Below are 20,306 nucleotides of genomic sequence, written 5' to 3'. Positions count from 1 at the left end.
TCGTAATATTAGAAACCCTAGAAAATAAAAAGAGAAAAATGAAAGGACCGAAACACAAAGAAAGCAACGAATGAAACAGAACTAAAGAACTAAACTTAGCAAACAGGAAAAATGAAAGGAAGAGCATGATAATCAGCTCATGAACACAAGAGGAAATAACAGCACACCAAAGCTACAACTGAACAAACGACAAACAATGCCAAACACAAGATAAAAACAAAGGGTATATATACTGGAAACACCAACAAGAAACACCTGATTGATTACTGGGCGGAGTTATAACACAAGACACAGGTGAATGTTCACTTTCCCAAACCAAATTTCTGCTGTCCCGAACAAATCTTTGTTTTTTAAAGCATTATTCAGATATAAATGAGCACACGTAAGCTAATACATTTAGTCAAGGTTATTTATTCTTAAAACAAGTGTGCATTCTCACAGCATACTTTCACTTGTTTTCAGTGAATATTATAACCTTTTTTTCAGCAATTCATGTTATTTTTAAGACTTGGCTCTTCAGAAAGCCAGAATTCCAGATTGAAACACAGTGTTTAAGATTTGGCTGCCATGGATGCTTTGAAGGATCTTGACAAATTAACATTAGCATTTGCATGCGTAAGTTGGAAAATATTACCTTCTGTGCCATGCTGGTACAGTACTGGCTACTATGTTCCAGTCCACTTTTTTTCTCTTCTAATGTGCTGACTAACTCGGTCATTTTGGAATCTGTTTTGCTGTTCATCCATCGAATGAACATGTCCAGCACCTTTTTCTGCTACTATACATGCAATGAGACATGACACTCGAATGACTGTTTTGTAAAAGTTGTAGTTCTAGACTTTTGGTTGCCTTATTAGGATATTCCCTATAAACTTTGCAGAACATCTGAAGTACAGAGGGATCAAGGTTTCTGCTATGTGTTCGCTCTTCGCCAAATTTTCCCTCTTCAATCTGTTGTCATTTGTCAACAAATAATGTGATTGGTTTGTTTTGATCTTTTTCTGCATGTTGAGAGGTTTTAATTTTCAAGTGAATTGCGCTTGACCCCAGTTACAATGTTCTGTTAACTTAATGTGCTCCAACCCCAACATAAACTTACCCAACAGGGCAAGTGATTTATTCATACTGCTGTCCCAACGTTGCATTTTACTTGCCCTGGGCATTTGAGCAGTCGTTATTGTTGATGGCAGAGATATGGGGGAAGAAAAAGAAGGGAAAATAGACAAAGACAAGAACAGGGTAACAGAGGATGGTACAATTAAATGGGCCCTTTGATAGCACGTTTTCTGACATATAAATCGGCCAACTTTGTAGGCAATCATGATATGTGAAATCTGTCAGTGATTCATGGTACAAGCCTAGTGTGTGTGTAATGTATCTGTGAATTTTTTTTTGCGGTGTGTGTGCGTGTCCTGGGGGAAAGGCAGAGCGCTGACAGGACACACACTGCTCACTATCTTCCACTCTTCAATTACGTCCGTGATTACACTGCTCGGAACCTTCTGGCTATTTTGTAAAACTTGTCCAGCATGGAATTTCTTTTGCTATTCAATGATGGTTTGATTGGGCTGGGTTTTTTGGCACTGATGTGTGGGTGTCCAGAAGTTCTTTGATGTTTGTAATGTCAGCAAGTGTCAGTTCACTGTGCCTCAGGACCAAATGGGTCTGCAGATTATGTATTCTGGATATAGGAAATGAGTATAAAAGTGTTGCTCTAATGTTTCTCTCTCATTCTTGCAGATGGAAGACCTGATTGCCCGGATGCAGGACGAGAAGACTGGGATCCCGATCAGGACAGTGAAGAGTTTTCTCTCAAAGATTCCCAGTGTCTTTTCTGGTAAGACGTGTGGATGGTTGTGCTTTAGCATAGAGAAGGCAGTCCTATGTTGGATCTTCAAGTAGTTCTCACCGAGAACATCACACACCCTAAAAAATCACATTAAGGCTTAGAAATGTTAAATGCTGTAAATGTGAATGTAGAATTATTGTTTCTGTTTTGCTGTACTATAATATTTAAATGCAATTGCATAATTAATTACATAGTTACTTAATACATTACATTTACAATCTGTATCAGCAGGTTCAAGTCAACTTTTCTGACTTCTTTCCATTTATTTCAATGTCAAACTGACAAATTACCACAAAAATGTAATGAATGTTTTTTCTTTCCACACAACAAGACTCTACATACCAGTAACTTTTCATCAAATTTAAATCATAATAAAATATTTCCTCTTCTACTAAGAAACATAAATATGGTGTGGACTGAGAGTTTAGAATCTACACCTTCCACAGAATTTAATTGTTACACGTTGCAAGTATCACTATAGACAGGCACACTCTCAGAAATAAAGGTATGAAACTGTCACTGGGGCAGTTCCCTTCTTGTCACTGGGGTGGTCCCCTCAAGGGTACATCTTAGTACCTTTAGTCAGGGAACATAATTGTATCATATTGCATTGAAATTATATTTTCTAAGTAATTGTATTGCCTCCACACACCCCGTCTCGTCTCCAGGCTTTTTATTTTATTGTTCTGTTTTAAAGCATTAGGTTATGAAAAGGTACAAATATGAACTTTTCACCTGGTAAAAACTTGTTTACGGTTCACATCCGGACCTTAAGACCACTGTTGTACCTTTGAGGGAACATTACATTGTTTGAACCTTGATGAACAAAAACGTACCTGCACAGCACCTTCATACCTAACAGTGCATGTGATAATTCTAATAGTAATAATAGTTATACCTTACTGTGGCTATAGCGATACCTATGACTTCTAAGGTTAAACTTTATCCTATCAAACTGAATGTTTCTCCTCTTTAACTCACCACCAGAGGAGTTAGGACATGTGCATGTTCACGCTGAGTAAAATGTATCTGTTCATAGAATCTGAACTGTGCTGCTGTATAAACATACATACATCACCGTATAAATGATGTGCAAGGCTTCCTTACTGTTGAATGCACTGTGATTTTTTCCAAGTTAACGCCCGAGTTCATTAAGCAATTTGGATTGGTTAGCGCAAATAACTATTTTGTTTAATCTGTGGTGTTAAAATTTTGTGGCTCATGCTGTCCTGTTCAAAAAGGTAGTTTGTGGCACAAATTGGAAATGTATACTTTTTTAGTCTTGCTAGTTGACAGTCTTTACATATCAATCAAATGCAAGAGCAACAAGGAAACACGAGGTTAACAGAGAGAAACAGATTAAACGGGAGAAACAGCTGTATTAAAGGGTTAACTTCTACATTAGAAACTGCAGATTGATGTAGCTACAGCATGCAGAGTTGAACGCTGCTGGAGCTGTTTAACTCTTGTAATTTTGGAAAGGAGAGCTGCACTCAGCACCATAATCCATATTCTTGCATTACGCTAAGCTTTGCTTAAGTGCTGAAAATCGAATGTAAATGCAGAATTAGAAGTAGATGGAAGGAAAGCAAGATGAAAGGAGAGATAAAGAGATGGAGAGAGATATTCTGGGAGTCCTAGAAAGAGCAGATAGCCACTTTCCTGTCCATCAGATCACTCGTTTAATAGAATTAAAATTCCCACTCTCTCTCTCTCTCTGTCTCCCTTTCTCTTACTTTCCATGCCAGCCTTAATGAGGCTCTTTGGCCTTGTCAAAAGTGATTGGTTAGATCCAGATTAGATTTGTAAATGAAGCATTTGATTGGTCGATGAGAGCAGAGAACCACATCTGTCAAACTTGTCTGAGAATGCTGATCTAAGCATCTGCTCTACTCTTCTGTGTAATCACATTCCTGCAATATGAAAGGCAAAAACCAATCAGCACTCACACACTCAGCATTGTCGGAATGCTCAGACCTTCAGGGCTAATAGTCTGTTTTAATATTCAACTTTTCTTCACACATGTGTAAGAATGTTGAGTGGCATAACTTTTTAGCCCTATCTTCACTTGTGATCCTTTCAGAGTCTTTGTCCCTCGTTAAAGCCGTCATCGTTGTGTTTTCTGTGTATTTTTCAACCACTATAAAAGACCCTCCATGCTGCCGTTATTGTTGGATGCAATGCAGTAGTTTCTGAGTGAGCATGTGCACATTTACAACACAATTTACATCACTAGAGAAATTCATTTATTTAATCTGAGGGGCAATAAAAGGCCACTGAAGTGTGACGCGTACTTCTGTTCATGTTTGCTTGCTCAAAATTGGAATTTGTGAACCAAACAAAATAAACTTTATTCCGATTTTTTCTTTACATACCAAAATTGACAACTGCATTAATAAATCACATGAATAATGGAGAAGAGTAGATTAAATTTGACTTTAAAGGGTTAAAAGTTTTTGAGGCATGCTGCTCTCTCAGGCCCATGCACAATCGCTCCACCTGGAGTTTTTTCAGAATGTGTCCAATTGATGGGAAGAAGGTGCAGATTCAGCTCTTAGTGAAATAAAACAGAAGCTTTTCAGAAACTTTGGAGCATTGCCAGACTACATGACTGAGGAAAGGGTAAAGACAGATGAACAGAGTGTGTCTGGATACAAGACTCTCATAAAGAAAACTTTCTCACTCTGGCTTCTTCCTAAATGTGCACAGACTTTGCTACCTTGCACCTACATTCATTGGCCATTTTATCAAAAACACCTACCGGATCAGCAAAGGACTGCTGTTGACAGGGTGTTATGGGGATGGTGGACCATTTTCAAGCAGCACTGCGGGGTTTTTTATATACATCAGTTTCACTACTGGCTGATAAATGGTGCAGCAATAGATGGGCTTCAGGCAGTAGTTGCAAACCCACAAAGTGTACCTATATGATAGGTGCTTCTGATAAAATGGCCAATGTAGGTGTCCTTTAAAGTCCAGATTTTCTAACTGCAGATTTTTTTTTTTTTGTGACAAACTCAGCAGCTTGATGACAAACCAATGTGCCATGACCATGACCACCGAGGTGTGTTGAGAACAGTCTGTGATGCAATTTGCGAGCTTTCGACTATAATTCTCTGCGATGAATCCTGTAGTGTGAGCACCTGTATGACCAATAACAATAGCAGTGATAGGCAGTAGCCAATGAGAGAGCAAGAAAACTCTGCGAGAGCAAGTCACAAGCAAACAAAACAAAAACAAACATAGTGAGGGGTTATTGAAGAAAAAAAATCTGTGAACATTGATCAAGGCTGCTGCTTACCTCCCTTATGGCTCCTATTCAGAGGGGATTAGTATTCCATGGGGAGGTGTGGTAATGACAGTTTACCTCAGGACATCTGTTACGTTTATGAACAATTTACACAGGATAAGACATTTTGGTCTTTTTGACAGAGATGGGAGTGGCTACTCGATTTACACGCCCTCTTTACTCCAGAAAAGAGAGGAAAAGATGTTAAAACATTTAATTAAGTCAGTATTTTGTTTACCCTAACCAATTACCGTGCTGTTTTAAGTGAATACAGTGCGTCATTAGCATCACCATTAACTTCAGTTAGTAGTAATTAGTAAGTAAATTTACAGCCAGCAGTCAACTTTACCACGTCAAATCAATGTTTTTTACTGTGATTTTTATGTTCTGAGTTCTATACATAAGACAGGATGGTAATGTGCACATCAGCCTGATTTTAGCCACAGAGAACAACGAGGCTGAACTCAGCTTCTTGTCCGCCAGCTTCTTGTTTGAATTTTTCCGTTCCACCTTAAGTGGTGCAGCAGTTACGTAATAATTAACGGCTGCACCATTTAAGGTGGAACAGGAAAATTTGAACAGGAAACTGGCAAATAAGAAGCTGACTTCAGTTTCGTCACAGAACACAAGTAAGTGTGTCTTTGATCCTCCATACTTAAGAAACTCCTGTTCCACATTATATGATAGCGTTTTCACTGACCTGTCAATTTGTACAGAATTAATATAACCTGCGGTCATTTTTAGGCTCGTTTTACAGGACGTAAAAGGCAGTGGAGTCTGTACTGACGCGAGAACGCGCAGTCGGTAAAAATGACTGACATGGCACTTTCGGACGGGACTAAAATCACTGAGAAGCGCCGGTAATAATTACTTTACTCTACCTCCCCATATAAAGCTAATCCTGTCCAAATAGGGCTTTTAAAGCATTGACACTCTGTGCTGGCAAAGGCACTCGTGTTCTCTGAGGACCAAGGAAATGATTTTGTCGGCAGTTGCGCTTTGTCACGGATCTCTCTAGGTGAAAGATGATGTAGTGTGTGAGAATAATCTGCAGTGGCTCATGTAGTGTGCACTCTCCTACATGCAGGTAACAACAGTTCACAAGAGATGAATGTCATGTAGTGTGAGCAGTACAGCGATTCTGAGAGTTTGAAGGCTGTGCAGGGTTTACTCGCCTTCATTAACCTTTTAAGGCTGAAGTGGTTTTATCTGCTCTTCTCTGTTGTTCATGTGATTCCTCATTGTTGTTGCTGCATTTCTTTGTTATATAAAGAATGTGATTGTATAAAAACTCAAATTCAAAGATTTTTATTGTGTATGTCTCACAAACTACCTTTTTATAACAAAAAAAAATACAAGTAGGAATATAATGGCTTTTTCATCCAACAGTACCATACAGCACTGTGCGGTTACATATCTGACCCCACAACTCTCTGTGCCATAGTTGATTACCTATGTCCAGTCCCAGTGCATAACAGAGCAATTAATGTAGGTGGAGTTCTTTGTGGCTTGTGGGGTCACATGATTTCTAGCTCAAATGTGGTATTAACAGTAAACACTGTTAACAGCAGCAACAGTGAAGGAGCTTCAAGTTCTGTCTTACCTTTTACTAAATGTTTGGTTTTATGTGAGAGTCACAGACAGCAATTTCGGCTAGCTAGTATATTTTTTTTAAATGGCGGCTGTGACGATTTGAACAATCAGTGGTTTGGACCTTTACAAACTCCACCCATATGTTCCATCTTGGCATGCTTGGTATCCCAGTGAGAAGGGTAACCAAATTCAGTCCAGGTTCTTGGGTACATTATGGTTTACATGGCAGTAGATATGACAACAGAATGCGTAATTATGGATTTGTATAAGTTACACATCAGATGCATTTCACTAGCCATGTTTACATGCAGTCTGATAATCCGTTAATAATCCCACTAATAGCTCCGTCCCACCTCTTCCTCTCACCTGTCTTTAATAAGTACATGTGAGGTAAATTTTCCTGAGTCTGACATCATTTTAAAGTGATTAAAAACACAAGCGCTGCTCACTGCTGCTCATCTCACTCTCATGGGACTTACATGATGCTTGTTGTCATGGTAACATCTACACTAAGTGGTTCTCTACACATGCGCATAATTTTGGATCGGATTAGTTGTAGTGCGCATATAAGCGGAGATTTTCCATCAGATTGTTGAGTAGAGTGTTAATAAACACCTCAGTCTTATCTATAATCTATAATCGGATTGGCAAAAATCTTTGCTTGTAAACACAGCCTGTAGCCACGTTTACATGCAGCCTAATAATCCGTTAATAATCTGACTAATAGCTCAATCGGAATAAAATACGTCCATGTGAAGACCTCAGTCAGACTAGACTAGTCCGATTGAGGCCATTTGGAATACCGATTGAACGAGGTGGATAATCCTGTAAATAATTTGTTAAATAGAAGAATAATAGTCATGTAAATGCCTGTTTCTGTATTATAACGTTCAACATGGTGGGAGCAGAAACTGGTCTGCAGAGGAGACGAAGTTTAAAAGACGGCGGTGGGACGGGCATCCATCTTATGTGTCTCAGAACTTCCTTAATAAGTACATGTGAGGTACATTTTTCTGAGTCAGACATATTTTTAAAGCAATTAAAACCCAAGTGTGCCAACTGAAAACTCATCTCACTCTGACTGGACCTCACGAGATGTTCACTGCCATGGTAACGTTTACTCTAAGTGGTACACCACGCATGTGCGTAATTTTGGATTGGATTACTTGTAGTGCACATGTAAACAAAGATTTTCCATCAGATTGTTGAGTAGAGTGAGCATAAACACCTCAGTCTTAATCTGTAATAGGAATGTATTCCATCGGATTGGCAAAAATCTTTGAGTGTAAACAGCCATTGTGTTTCTCAGGTTAAACAAAATGGTAGCAAGCATTTACTCATCTGAACTGCGCACTGAGTGAGCTCGTGCATTTGCTTGGAAAAAAAATCCCATTACATCCAAAAATAAAGGAAGACTCATGTATTGTTTATATGGTAATAGAAAACATGATAGCGTAAAGAAAGCACTGACCCTACACGCTGATACATTTCACTGTGGTCAACGTGCACATGTACGCAGCGCGAGTCCTCTGGCAGCAGATTTATAAAGAGAGCTAAAAGGGCCACTGCCAAATTTTCAAAATGGATCATCTGCAAAACACTTGGTTTGATGGGGTTAACTGGCAAATCTATGTGTGTGTGTGTGTGTGTGTGTGAGTGTGTGTGTGTAAAGCAATGGAGATTATGTTGCTCTATGCTTTAATGATTCATCATTAATCCATGTGATAGCTTTTCTGTAGCTTCACTTAGAAATCTCTACATCTCTCAAGCCTGTAATCCCCTCAGAGAGAGAGAGAGAGAGAGAGAGAGAGAGAGAGAAATAAGTAATAAGTATGAAGCAGGGGGGTTGATAAGCATCTGAAGGTAGAAAATGATGGGTTGAAGTGTCCTGAAATGCCATCCACTCTTATCATTTATCACTCCTTATCCAGATTGAGCCGTTAAACAGGCATGACGAAACCTAAAGTTCATCTGTTTCTGTGTCTGAGACGTTTAAATTTGTATCCTGTGCAGTTTCTGCCTCTGGTGGTCCACTGAGTCCGTTTTTTATGCAGATGTGTACTGACCCACATGGACCACATGCGTGTCTTTATTAGTGGAGCGGTATACTTGCTGACATTTAAAAGTCTCGGTCCTCAGGGTGGAAAGTGTGCAAGATTTACGCATGGATAAAAGATTCAGCACACTCTGTATGCTGAGGGCCTACTTCTCAAGGAACATTGGTGAAATATTCTGAGCTGTGAATATTTCTTTAACCCCTTTAACATGCAGATCCAGACTTCCATACCTCAGTCTTACAATATAAGAATAACTCAGTTTGTACTGTTTTGCATGTAGATGCTGAATAATAAGCCTTAGGATGTGATGAGTCTGGGAATTCAAGGGGTTAAAACTGTATTCAGGAGCAGCAGAAAGAGCAACATAGTTGTCCCTCGACTTATTTGGAGTTAACTAACTGGTAGTATGATGTGTTAACTCTGTAGGTTATTATTTAGCTTATTAACAAGACTTATTATTTACAGCTGCTGTAATTTTTTCGATAACTGCTATGAACTTAATATATATGTTACATACTAAAGAATTGGCCCACATAGAGGCCCTTAGAGTTTAAGAGTTAACATACTGTGCTGTACTGTTATACTTTAAATGATGAAAGAACTAAAGAAAATCAAACTACCATTGTAAGTATTTTTAAAAAGAACTCAGATTACATCTTTCTGACACCCAACACTGCTACAGGCCCTCTTCATGCAGTGACGCAGGCATCATATACAATCCTGGGGGAGGTCTCAGAACAAACCTGGTGCTTAGGATTTCTGTTTAGCAGCTGTCATGTAGTGAGTCAAACGAATTGGTGCAGCTCACCATTAAGAGCCAGCTCTTCATTCAGTAGCATAGACTTTTTATTGCTCCCAATATTAGCCAAGTTAGCGATAAAACTGACCATATATTTTTCAATAAAACTATAAAACTATAAAAAAAATAATAAAACTACAATAAATGTACCTTCTTATTAACAAACAACGCATTTTGTTATTTTAAAAAGGTATTTTTAGTAGTTTCATTGCATGAATTTTTATAATGTTCAGGCAGAGCTGGAATATTCCTATCAGAGCCAGGAGGGGGTCCTGTAATTTTCAGCGTCATAAGATCTGTTTTGTAATAATTTACCTGAAAAATTAAAAATATACTGCCTCCTCAGTGCAAACTGACTCTCAACATTGACCTAAAGAACCAAATCAAGAGTCGACTCGCTTGCGAACGACACATTGTTCGTACAAACTCAAATCACCACATCGTTGTGGCTAAACATTGTCACTTTCTTGTTCAAAGTATGCTTCCAGCTTTAGATGCTGTTTGAAACTTTCTTACATTGCAGCTTTTGAAGCTTTTCAGTAAGAGAGAGGCAGTGGTCTGGCACCTTTGTTAAAGCTGCACTTTTATTAATGTTTCTGTTTATTTATCATCATTGTTGTTGTGAGGTTAGATATGAGTTTTGATCACAGGAGTTTTGCATTTGTAAATTATATTTATTTACTTAATAACCTAAACCAGAGATTCCTTAATAATGTGTGTGAAGTTCACCAGGCTGTACCACTTCACTCATAAAGTGCTTGACAATTAGCTGTTGATTTGAGCCAGGTGTTTTAGAGCAGGAATAAACTAAAGCCAGCGCATCGTACTTTTTAATGTTTCCCCCGCTCTAACACACCTGATTCAACTCACCAAGTAATTATGAAGTCCTTCATGAGCTGAGAGAGGTATATTAGAGCAGGAAAAACGTTAAAATGGGCCAAAGCAATGCGAATTACGTTCTGAATGTGTACACACTCGCTCAGAACCTATCAAAGTGCATCCAACAATAAAGGCAGCATTGTAGTTCTTTTACGTAGCGATAAACCATTGCAGCAAACTCCAGTTCTACATGCTGATCCAATTTACTTTGACCAATGTGGACATGCACACGACCTGGGGACATCTCTAAAGTCAGAACATTAGGTTTGATAGGGTTAAAGGTTATCAAAGTGGTTTTACTTTATTGTCCACAATAACTCTTCTCTGTGTTGCCAGGTTCAGACATTGTGCAGTGGTTGGTAAAGAACTTGAACATTGAGGATCAAGGTAAGTGCTAAATATCTTGACCTTTGCTTACATAACGGTAGTAACTAGTTGCATGTACTCTGGTCTAATTGGATTTTATTGCAGCTTTTGATACCATTGATCACAAGATTCTAATCCATCATCTTGAATACTGGCTAGGCCTCTCAGGCACAGATTTAAAGTGGTTTATCAGGTCAATCAGTTTAGTTAATAGACAACTCATGGTTTCACTGGGAAATCATTCATCCAAAAAATTAACATTTCTTGTGGAGTCCCACAAGGTTCAGTTTTAGGGCCTTTGCTTTTTGTACATGTTACCTCTTGGTGATGTCATTAGGAAACATAATATAAATTTTTATAGCTATGCTGACGACACCTAATTATACACTCCCATTCCTTCTGATAATCAAGACTCTGTGGTCAGGCTGACCAGCTGTGTGTCACTGATTTCCTACAATTTCTCAGTGGATGCCACAAAATTTTCTACAATTAAATCGCGAAAAAATTGAAATACTGATCATTGGTACTAAAACTCAGTTTAGGCTGCTTTATAAAAAGCTTGGTTCTTTAGCTTCATTTACCAAAGCTGAAGTACAAAACCTGGGTGTGATCTTAGACTCTGAGCTCTGTTTTATCGCGCTTGTAAACGCAGTCACTAAAGTAGGTTTTTATCATTTGAGAAATGTCAAAGTTCGGCCTTTTCTATCTCAGAGCAATGCAGAGAAACTTTCAAAAGAAAGAAATACATCCTCTACAAAATGCATCAGCATCCAAACATTCTCTTTACCTTAGCATTTAATTAAAACTCTGTGTTTCTTGGTATTTATCTTTTTGATTTGATCTGTGTCATTTTCTTATGATTTTAAATTAGTACTCATAATTTGTTGTGTTACTGTTAAGCTTTATCACCTGTCTGTAAAGCACTTTGAGCTGCCATCAGCATGAAAAGTGCTATAAAAATAAAGATTATTATTATTATTATTATTATTATTATTATTATAATAAAGGCTGTCAGGATCTGCACCATCTAGAACCCGCAGAATACCCTCATTCATAAGTTTAGCATTAGCGCCAAGGTGCTAGTATCAGCATCTCAAGTTTCTTCTTTATCGAATCAGAGGAAGACAGAGGGCCATTTTGGTTATTTGTGGGAAGCTGGCTGTTGTAGAGAGAGCAGCTAATGTTACTCTTAGAGTTATAGTTACTGTGTGAGCAGGGATCAGTTCTCCTGACCACTCGCGCTCAAGAGCCAAATCTCATAAAGCATCACTTCTCAGCCCAGTATACAGCCTTTGGTTTGAGGTGAATCAGCCCTTCTGCACTTCAGTCTCTCACTCTGACTCTGTTTCATACTATATATCAATAAATAAAAGTGAGTAGTAGTTACTATGATAAGTCTTAAGATTAATAACTATATATTAAGCCTGCAGTTTAGGGACTTAGAAGAAATGCCAGTTTGAGTACCTAGGCCTCAAAGGACAAAGCAGGTGAATTTCCAAAATGCTGAATTGTTCAGATCTTGGTCCTGAAGTACAACACCTGAGTGTGATCCACTACTGTGACAAGTGTTGTTTTTTTTTTTGTTTTTGCAATAACGCACCCTGTGTTCTATTGCTTTTATAGAACAGTCCTTTAAAATAAAGAACAAGTAAAGCAACAATGCTCTAAACATTGTGTGAAATGTGCTTTAATATTTGCAATTCCTTCCAGCCAAAAAAGAAAGTAGTAACTTTTTGCATTACACTTCACAGCCCATCCCATTTGCCTAATTCTATTCTTTTCTTTTCTGGCTAATTAAAGTTAATTTAGTTGTTCTGTCACAGCTGTCAACCAAAAATTTGTTTAGGGGCAACAACACATTCAGAATTTGACTCAGGCCTGCTGTCTTACTCTTGTTGAGAATCGGACCAAATGGGCTACAGTCATATGTTGTCTTCTAGAAGTAATCCAATGTGTTAATTTTCAGTTTTTGTATGTGTTAAAGTAGAAACATAGTAAAAATACCCACAGCAAAAAGCAAGTTATTACTTAACCAACTGGAAGGTTTTGCAATTTTCGTAAGTGTTGCGATTTTTATTATCGCCTACGATATCAACAGTGTTGTCTTTAGTTTTTATTAGGGATATTTAACTTAATAACACTGAACTTTTGAGCTGCCTGTAGACTAATTAGCCAGAGGTCACTACTAGAATCCGGACTCAGACGCTGAGCACTGAGTCTCGAGTGAGTGACGCATACACAGGGGAGGGACGAGGCGAGAAACAAATATTGAAATATGACTGAATTTTACTTTATTTGATTTGACGTTCAGTTGTTGACTGCATAAAATGTTGATACACCTACTGGGCAACTTCTGTATACAGTACATGGCACTGAATCATGATGCAAGTTAAACATTATGTTCCGGACCTTTGCTTCAGGATGTTTTCTCTAAGTGGACCTTATTGGATTTTAATTAAAGACCCCTGAGTTAGACCAATCAGATGCAACTAAACACCCCTGTGCTTTAGACATGACAGTACAACTGAAACTGACTAGAAGCCTGGCACATTACGTTCAGTGTTCAGGCCTCAAGCCAGAAAAAGTGGCTATCCTGCTCTTCTTAGCTAAAAAAGCAGGCCTGGACCTCAAATTATCTAAGAATCACACTTCAAATTGCAGTCACAATCAGGGATACATTGATACAATTTTTTCAGACAGAGTACATGTTTTTAAGTACTTGCTGACGCAGATTCTGATACCATACTGAGTAACCTAATTAGAATTAAGTAGTTGCTCGTGTAAATGAGTGCAGTGTACCTTAACAGTAAAATCATTAAGTCTAGCTGATTTTAAATGACATGCATAAGCTAGCTATGCTATGTTAGTTACCTTGGATTGAGTAACGTTACAGTGGAGAATGCATCTGAGGAGCTCACCTGTGGAGTTTACGTCTTGGTGGAGTGTTTTTGGCTGGTTGGCTGAGTGAGCTTTAATTGAATGTCCTCTAAAGCCAGGCTCACACTGCAGTTTTACAAATCTTGTTCTTTGGTGACCCTTGGTGACACTGGACGTTTGAATAGACTACCGTTTATATGCTCACACTGATCAATGATCGGTCTGAATAAAGCTGTTTCATTCAAATTAACACGCTGCATGTTCAAGTACCAAGCACAAACGCTGAGAAACTGAGCGGCTTTGTTAACTTGTGCCACACTGTGCGCTGAAACTAAAAACAGGTGGTGATGTACATGGTAAGGTAATACGGTCTCTACAGCCTCTTTTGCAAAAACAATTTAAAAAAATCAATATATTTAGTCAAACAGAGTGAAGTCAGCCTATAGGGACTGTAGACAATGAATGTCTAGTGGGAATATGCCAAGGCAGAATGTTTAAAGCAACCAAAGACTTTGTGCCTGACTGCCACAGAGTCAGCAGCATTTTGATGAGTGAGCAGACCCTCGTACACTGCTGGCTTGAGCCGTTTGTTCATTAGCATGGCAGCGTACGTTCGGCTCACGTCACATAGTATCAGTGGGTTTTGGATGTTGGAATCAGCGATTTTTTATGGGGACGAGTATGAGTAAATGAGCACAGTATTGGGCCGATAACCGATACCAGTATTGGCATTGATGCATCCCTAGTCACAATGGTAATAAGATATTTTGCTCAAATCATTCAGCCCTAATAATATGTATACATGAAATGAGTTTACAGCACTGCTATTTCATTTAGTATCTTACATTTAAGATTCACTTAGTCTAATTACTTCTATACTGTCTATACTATCCTGGGCCTCCTGTGTGGAAAAATCCCAGCACTGCACACTTTTACTTTCTTTCTGCTCCTGTGGGTTTGACAATTAGCTAGTGAGTTTATACCATTAAATAACACTACATTAAGAATAATTACAGAGTAGAAAATCTGCCCAAAACAACAAAGTGTAGCCCTGAAAGCAAAGGACCATTAATTTATAATCAAAACACAAACACACACATCAACACCAGAGTGTCTGGCAAATATGTTGAAATATTAATCAGTGATCATTTATTAATGTATAACACTCTCTGGTGTGTGTGTGTGTGTGTGTGTGTGTGTATGTGTAGGGGGTTGAAAGGTTAAAGCAACATAAATATAGTAGTGTGTGGCGTGTGTGTGCCTGTAAGTGCATGCAAGTGTCAATATGATTATGCTCAACTGAACTGTGTGTATGTACATATTTATGTGATTTCATGTTTGTTTGTTTGTTTGTATGAATGTGCGAAGTGTTTATTTGCTTGTAGGTTTATGTGTTTCTGTATGTGTGTTCAGGTGTGAGTGTGAATGTATGTGTGAATATAAGCATATTTAGTTGATGTGTGTGGGCAAATGCCAATATGATTTTATTACTATACATAGCAGGTAAATAGAAGTGCCTCTATATATCTTTTAGACAAAAGTTCATTCCTTCATTTATTTTAATGTCTTGTCGTGTAACGGTGGCAGACGGACCAGACACTCGCAGACAAGGCTAGTGTTCAGAGCTTTATTAACAAAAGGGTGATCCAGAATCCCAGTCGTTAACCAGAAAAATGAGTTTGAAATTCAGAGATTCAAAACTGAGCAAAAGGGCAAGACAGAAATCAAGGTCATAAATGGAAAACAAGTCATACGCGGAGCAAATACAAACAGACGGAGGTGGATGTGATTAGTGTAGAGAAGCTGAACGGTGATAGGTGAATCTAGATGAGTCATATGAGGGAGTGAGGGGTTCTGGGAAATGTAGTTTGAGACGGCCAATTCTGCTGTAGTTTCAGCCCTGTTGGAGGGAGGTGTGACAAGTCAAAACTGTTATTTATTTTTAAGTTTAGATTTAAGGTAATTCACTTGCATGTGGAAGACAAAATTCAAAAGAAAATAAGTGAAAAAAACAGGAGTTTCCAAAACTTGATTTAAAAAAAATCATAAGAAAATCAAAACAATAGGACAATAGGACAGTGAATTGACCTCCCGAGAGTCCAGACCCCTACACCACCGAATGTGTTTGGAATTTCTTGAGAAGAAGAAAATGCAAACCAACTTCTTAGACTGAACTTCGGAGGTATGGAAAAGTATCCCTGCAGATTTTTTTGAAAAACTGAAAGCAAGTCTCCGGAAAAGATTGGAAGTAATGAATGGCAAAACTCTTTGACATTATATTTAGTTGTTGAGATTGAATATATTTCCTGCTTTTTCGTGGTGCTGAAAAATGATCGTTTGTTCTTTATGGTCACTTGACTGGAAATTATTTAAATATAGGATGGTCTCTAACTTTGGCACAGTACTTTTGCACAGGTCAGGCTGTTATGTATCAGGTGTGTGTTTCCTTTCCTCTACTTTATTGAACCTGTCACTGTAATTCAAAGATGTCAGATGAACATGTTTAAAATGCGTTTTTGTATAAACGTTCTTGCAAAAAAGCTTCCAGTGAACGTTATCAGTGCCATCATTCTAACTGGCACTACCACAGCTATGCTTTACTGTTTGATATGTTAGCATTTCTGGCTGATTTATCCATTTAAGGTAGAATATTCAACTGACTGATTGATGGATTCTGGTTTATGCAGTGGAGGCTCTGCACCTGGGCACATTGATGGCAGCACACGGGTACTTCTTCCCCATCTCCGACCACGTGCTCACACTCAAAGATGACGGCACGTTCTACAGATTCCAGGTGTGTAACTCTCTAGGCTTGATACGCAGTGTGAGGCTCAGTGCTGTACTATTTAATGCACTGCAAAAAGTAAATGCAAAGGATTGCTTTGAATTTACTTGATTCAGATTTATACAGCATTTTCACGTGGATTAATTAGGGCACATGCACTCAAGCACTTGGTTAACCATTGCAAGTGTCAGTATTCAAATACTGACTGAAATCGCTGTTTAAGTTTTGTATCATGAAAGGAGAGGGAAAATATATACAGCCTGCCAATTTAATGAAACACAGGGCTGTAAGGTGTGACTGAGCAGCTGTAACTAGGCCAACTACTCTAGCTGACCTTAGAACTAAAAGCAATTACATTTCACTGTTCTCAGTGTAGAAGAAGAGACACCACTATATACCTTTCGCAAGTTTTTTTGTTTGCTTTAGCTCTTTAGCTCATTCAGAGCGGCCCCCACTTTCTCAAGCACAGTGACTAAAAGATTTCTTTTGGCTTTTTTTGAATAATGAAACATTTTAAAATGGACACCTCTGTAATTTTGTTTGTGCTATTGATTTTTTTGCCTCACTGCAGCAGTTTACCATGTTTCAGTATTGCTATTTCTTCTACCGCACAGTGTACTGAATATTTGTTCATTAACCTGAAGGTACTTGAATATCAAAATGCGTCTGAATGCACATTGCTAGAATTAATATTTCTGTAAATTGAGTGCATTATTTTTCTCATTATGCTTCAGCACAGCAGATTTAACTCACAAGTTAATTTTATGTTGAACTAGGTGTGACAGAGCGGGAAAATAGATAGCTGTACTCCAGAGTTTGAGTTTGAGAACGGTGGGCTAGAAAATTCCCTACTTTTACTGACCTTGTCTGATTGTGTAGAACACAAGAACACTAAACCTGTACTTCAGGGTTACAGCTCTTTATAGTTTAGTTTTTTCCCTGCACAAATGCATCACCTAATGAGCTGCATCAGGTCAATCAGGTGTGTGACAGTGCTTATTGTTTTTTTTTTTTTACAATGCCACTATGAATGTCTTCAGAACAGATTCCTTAGTATGGAGTTTGTCCTCACTTCTGCCATTTAATAGTCATGTATTTATCAAATCTCTTGAAGTATGTTCATAATGATCTGAAAGTAGAGTATCATATCCTCTGCCGATATCGGCCAAATGCCAAAACCTATTATTCGGCTAATGCCATAGCTATTTTTATTTCAATTGTTAAATATTAAAACATGATTAATAGATGTTTACCCTATTCACTATGTTTGTGTCTGACAACTCTCAGCTTATGTTCTCTTATGAGCAGATTTTGGAAGCATCTCTAAATATGATTAAATGCAATGGAAATTAGGCTGTGTTTGAAATTGATGAAATGCTAAATTACACATTTATTGACTTGGCCGTTGAAGGCTGAGTTTATTTATGTTGTTGATTTCAGTGAGAAGTTTCATTTTCTGCCGATTCAAGTGTTATTTTTTTGAGAAAGCATTCTGGGTAATGTAGTTCACCACAGTACAGAGACAGTGTTGTGTCCTGTCTTTCCTGTCAGACACCATACTTTTGGCCCTCTAACTGCTGGGAGCCTGAGAACACTGACTACGGTGAGTGTACACACTTTCTCATGAGTGTTTGAGAGTGACTGAAACTTCTAGAGCAGCGCTCACCAACTCTTTTCCTGGAGATCAGTTACAGCCCAAATCAACAGTTTACCAGCCAGAGTCACGTGACAGCAGTGATTAACCCTGATAAAAAAGTGTTTAATATTGTTTCAAACTAAACTGTGCAGAAAGGGAGTAAGTGAGACAATAACAGCAGTGAATTGAATACATTTCAATTTTATGCTAAAAAAAATTCTAAACACTTTATTTGGATAGCATGCTATAAATGCTTTGTAGATGCTCAAATAGTCTTTAATCTTGTGTGGTGTTGATATGTTTGTTACTCAGTGGTCTGGTGGACCCACCGCATTATTGAGGTGTGTTTTAAATCAATACAGCCATAACAATTTATGTAAAAATACCAGATGTTTTAAATATCACAAGTGTCCTGGGTAGGGTTCTCCTTTAGCAGCTGTAGCCAGTCAGCAGCCTGTTCATGTTGTCCACCCTCTCACACACACACACACACACACACACACTGACAGCAGGCCATGTAGGAGGAGAACAGGGTGAAGGGACACAGCACCTCCACACTTTTATTCCCCGTGGGTTCACCCCAACACCACGTGTAATATAAATGTGTAGGGGCTGTACATTGTGAAGGCACTGAAAATGTGTTATTTTATATGTTCTTCACAGAAAATTAGCAAAGACCAAGGAATCTGGGCTTAAAATAATGATAAATCACATCATTTCTTCTTTTGGTAAACATTGAAAGTGGCTCCCACAGACCTGAACACCACACAAGGGTTAAATATCAGCTAAATATCTAAAAAACTTTATTGTAATTCAACTTGAAAGTCTGTGTCCCTAACACTGACCCTATCCTTAATCTCAACCCAAAACCTAATCCTAACCCTAACGCTGGTCCTAAACCTTGTGAGGTTGTTTTCGTTCCCATGGCTGCTCCACTGTGTCTAAATCGTCCACATAATCGTGAGCAGTCAGTTTTTCCAGCTCCAACTCTGGGTCCACTGAAATTATGGAGTTCAACTCACATATCTTTAGAATCACTAGGATATTTTTAATATTTGCCATTGAATTTACGCACTGTTTAAATCAACTGAGTGGAGTAAATTCTGATCCCTCTACACTACAATATAATGAAACATTAGAGCTAATTTCAGACATAAACATGTGTACCCCCACAAATTTCTGAGCACATGATATGCTTAATGAATGAAAACAGCTCCATGTACAAGTTAAAGTTAACCCCACTGAATAAAAAAATCGTTTGTGGATAGGTGGCCAAAACAAAGAAAAGAAAAAAATGCTTTTACAAATATGGGGATAAATGTGGACGGAGTGTAGGAGTGAGGTCTTGTTTTGGCAAGTGGATTAGAAAACAAAAGGAAAATGAATTTTGACATTTTTGCTCACTGTATTGAACATTTCTTGTGCTGTAAGAACTAGAATATGTATAGTATAGTAATATCTGTTTATCGTTACACCCCTCTAGGATCAGGGTTGGTGACCAACGATTTACAGTTGAAATGTATTCATAAATGCAGCTGCACATGTGTGTTTGCGTATGCATGCATGTGTGGGCGTGTGCATGCTCCTGTGTGTGTGTGTGTGTGTGTGTGTGTGTGTGTGTGTGTGTGTGTGTGTGTGTGTGTGTGTGGAAAGACTGAGCCAGTAGGCTTCACCTTTTAATGAGAGTATGTGAACATGAGCTTAATCAAATCCTTCCAGATGGTCAGAGATCAGCTGGATATGGAAGAGCGTGTGCGAGTGTGTGTTTGTGTGGTTGCACCATCTGTGTGTCTTTGGCTCAGCAGCTCGCAGTCTCAGGTCACTGTGAATTTAAACTTCCCACTCAGAAGACAATGTGTGATGTGATGGCGTTTGCCTGCACGAGGATTTCTAAGAAACCTTTTAGCGTACAGACCCCCCCGACAGCCCCGAACGCTATCAGGCTACTCTCATGTGAGTTACCAAACTTAGACTGCTGCGGAGGAGGGATTCACCAATCAAGTGTGTGAAATCGTGTGTGAAAGCAACACCTTTCCACGCGTATGTGTGTGCAAGTGTGTGTTCGCTGTAATTCACACCTCTCCGTATCTCGCTGTGCAGCTGTGTACCTGTGCAAACGAACAATGCAAAACAAAGCTCGTCTGGAGCTGGCAGACTACGAGGCAGTAAGAAATCT

At 38.6% G+C, this 20,306-nt stretch overlaps 1 protein-coding gene across 2 annotated transcripts in view; it reads left to right on the top strand.

The window, feature by feature from the left end:
- rgs7a (regulator of G protein signaling 7a) overlaps positions 1-20,306 on the top strand; it is a 93,618-nt gene that overhangs the window by 59,645 nt on the left and 13,667 nt on the right. For both annotated transcript variants that reach the window (XM_036592826.1, XM_036592824.1), the window contains exons 3-7: positions 1,741-1,837; positions 10,803-10,853; positions 16,397-16,503; positions 18,046-18,097; positions 20,231-20,295. In XM_036592826.1, coding sequence (XP_036448719.1) covers positions 1,741-1,837; positions 10,803-10,853; positions 16,397-16,503; positions 18,046-18,097; positions 20,231-20,295 — 372 coding nt within the window. The remainder of the gene's footprint in view (positions 1-1,740; positions 1,838-10,802; positions 10,854-16,396; positions 16,504-18,045; positions 18,098-20,230; positions 20,296-20,306) is intronic.

This window comes from Colossoma macropomum, unplaced genomic scaffold (assembly GCF_904425465.1).
Source record: "Colossoma macropomum unplaced genomic scaffold, Colossoma_macropomum, whole genome shotgun sequence".
NCBI lineage: Eukaryota > Metazoa > Chordata > Actinopteri > Characiformes > Serrasalmidae > Colossoma > Colossoma macropomum.
This window is presented reverse-complemented; position numbering and strand designations above follow the sequence as displayed.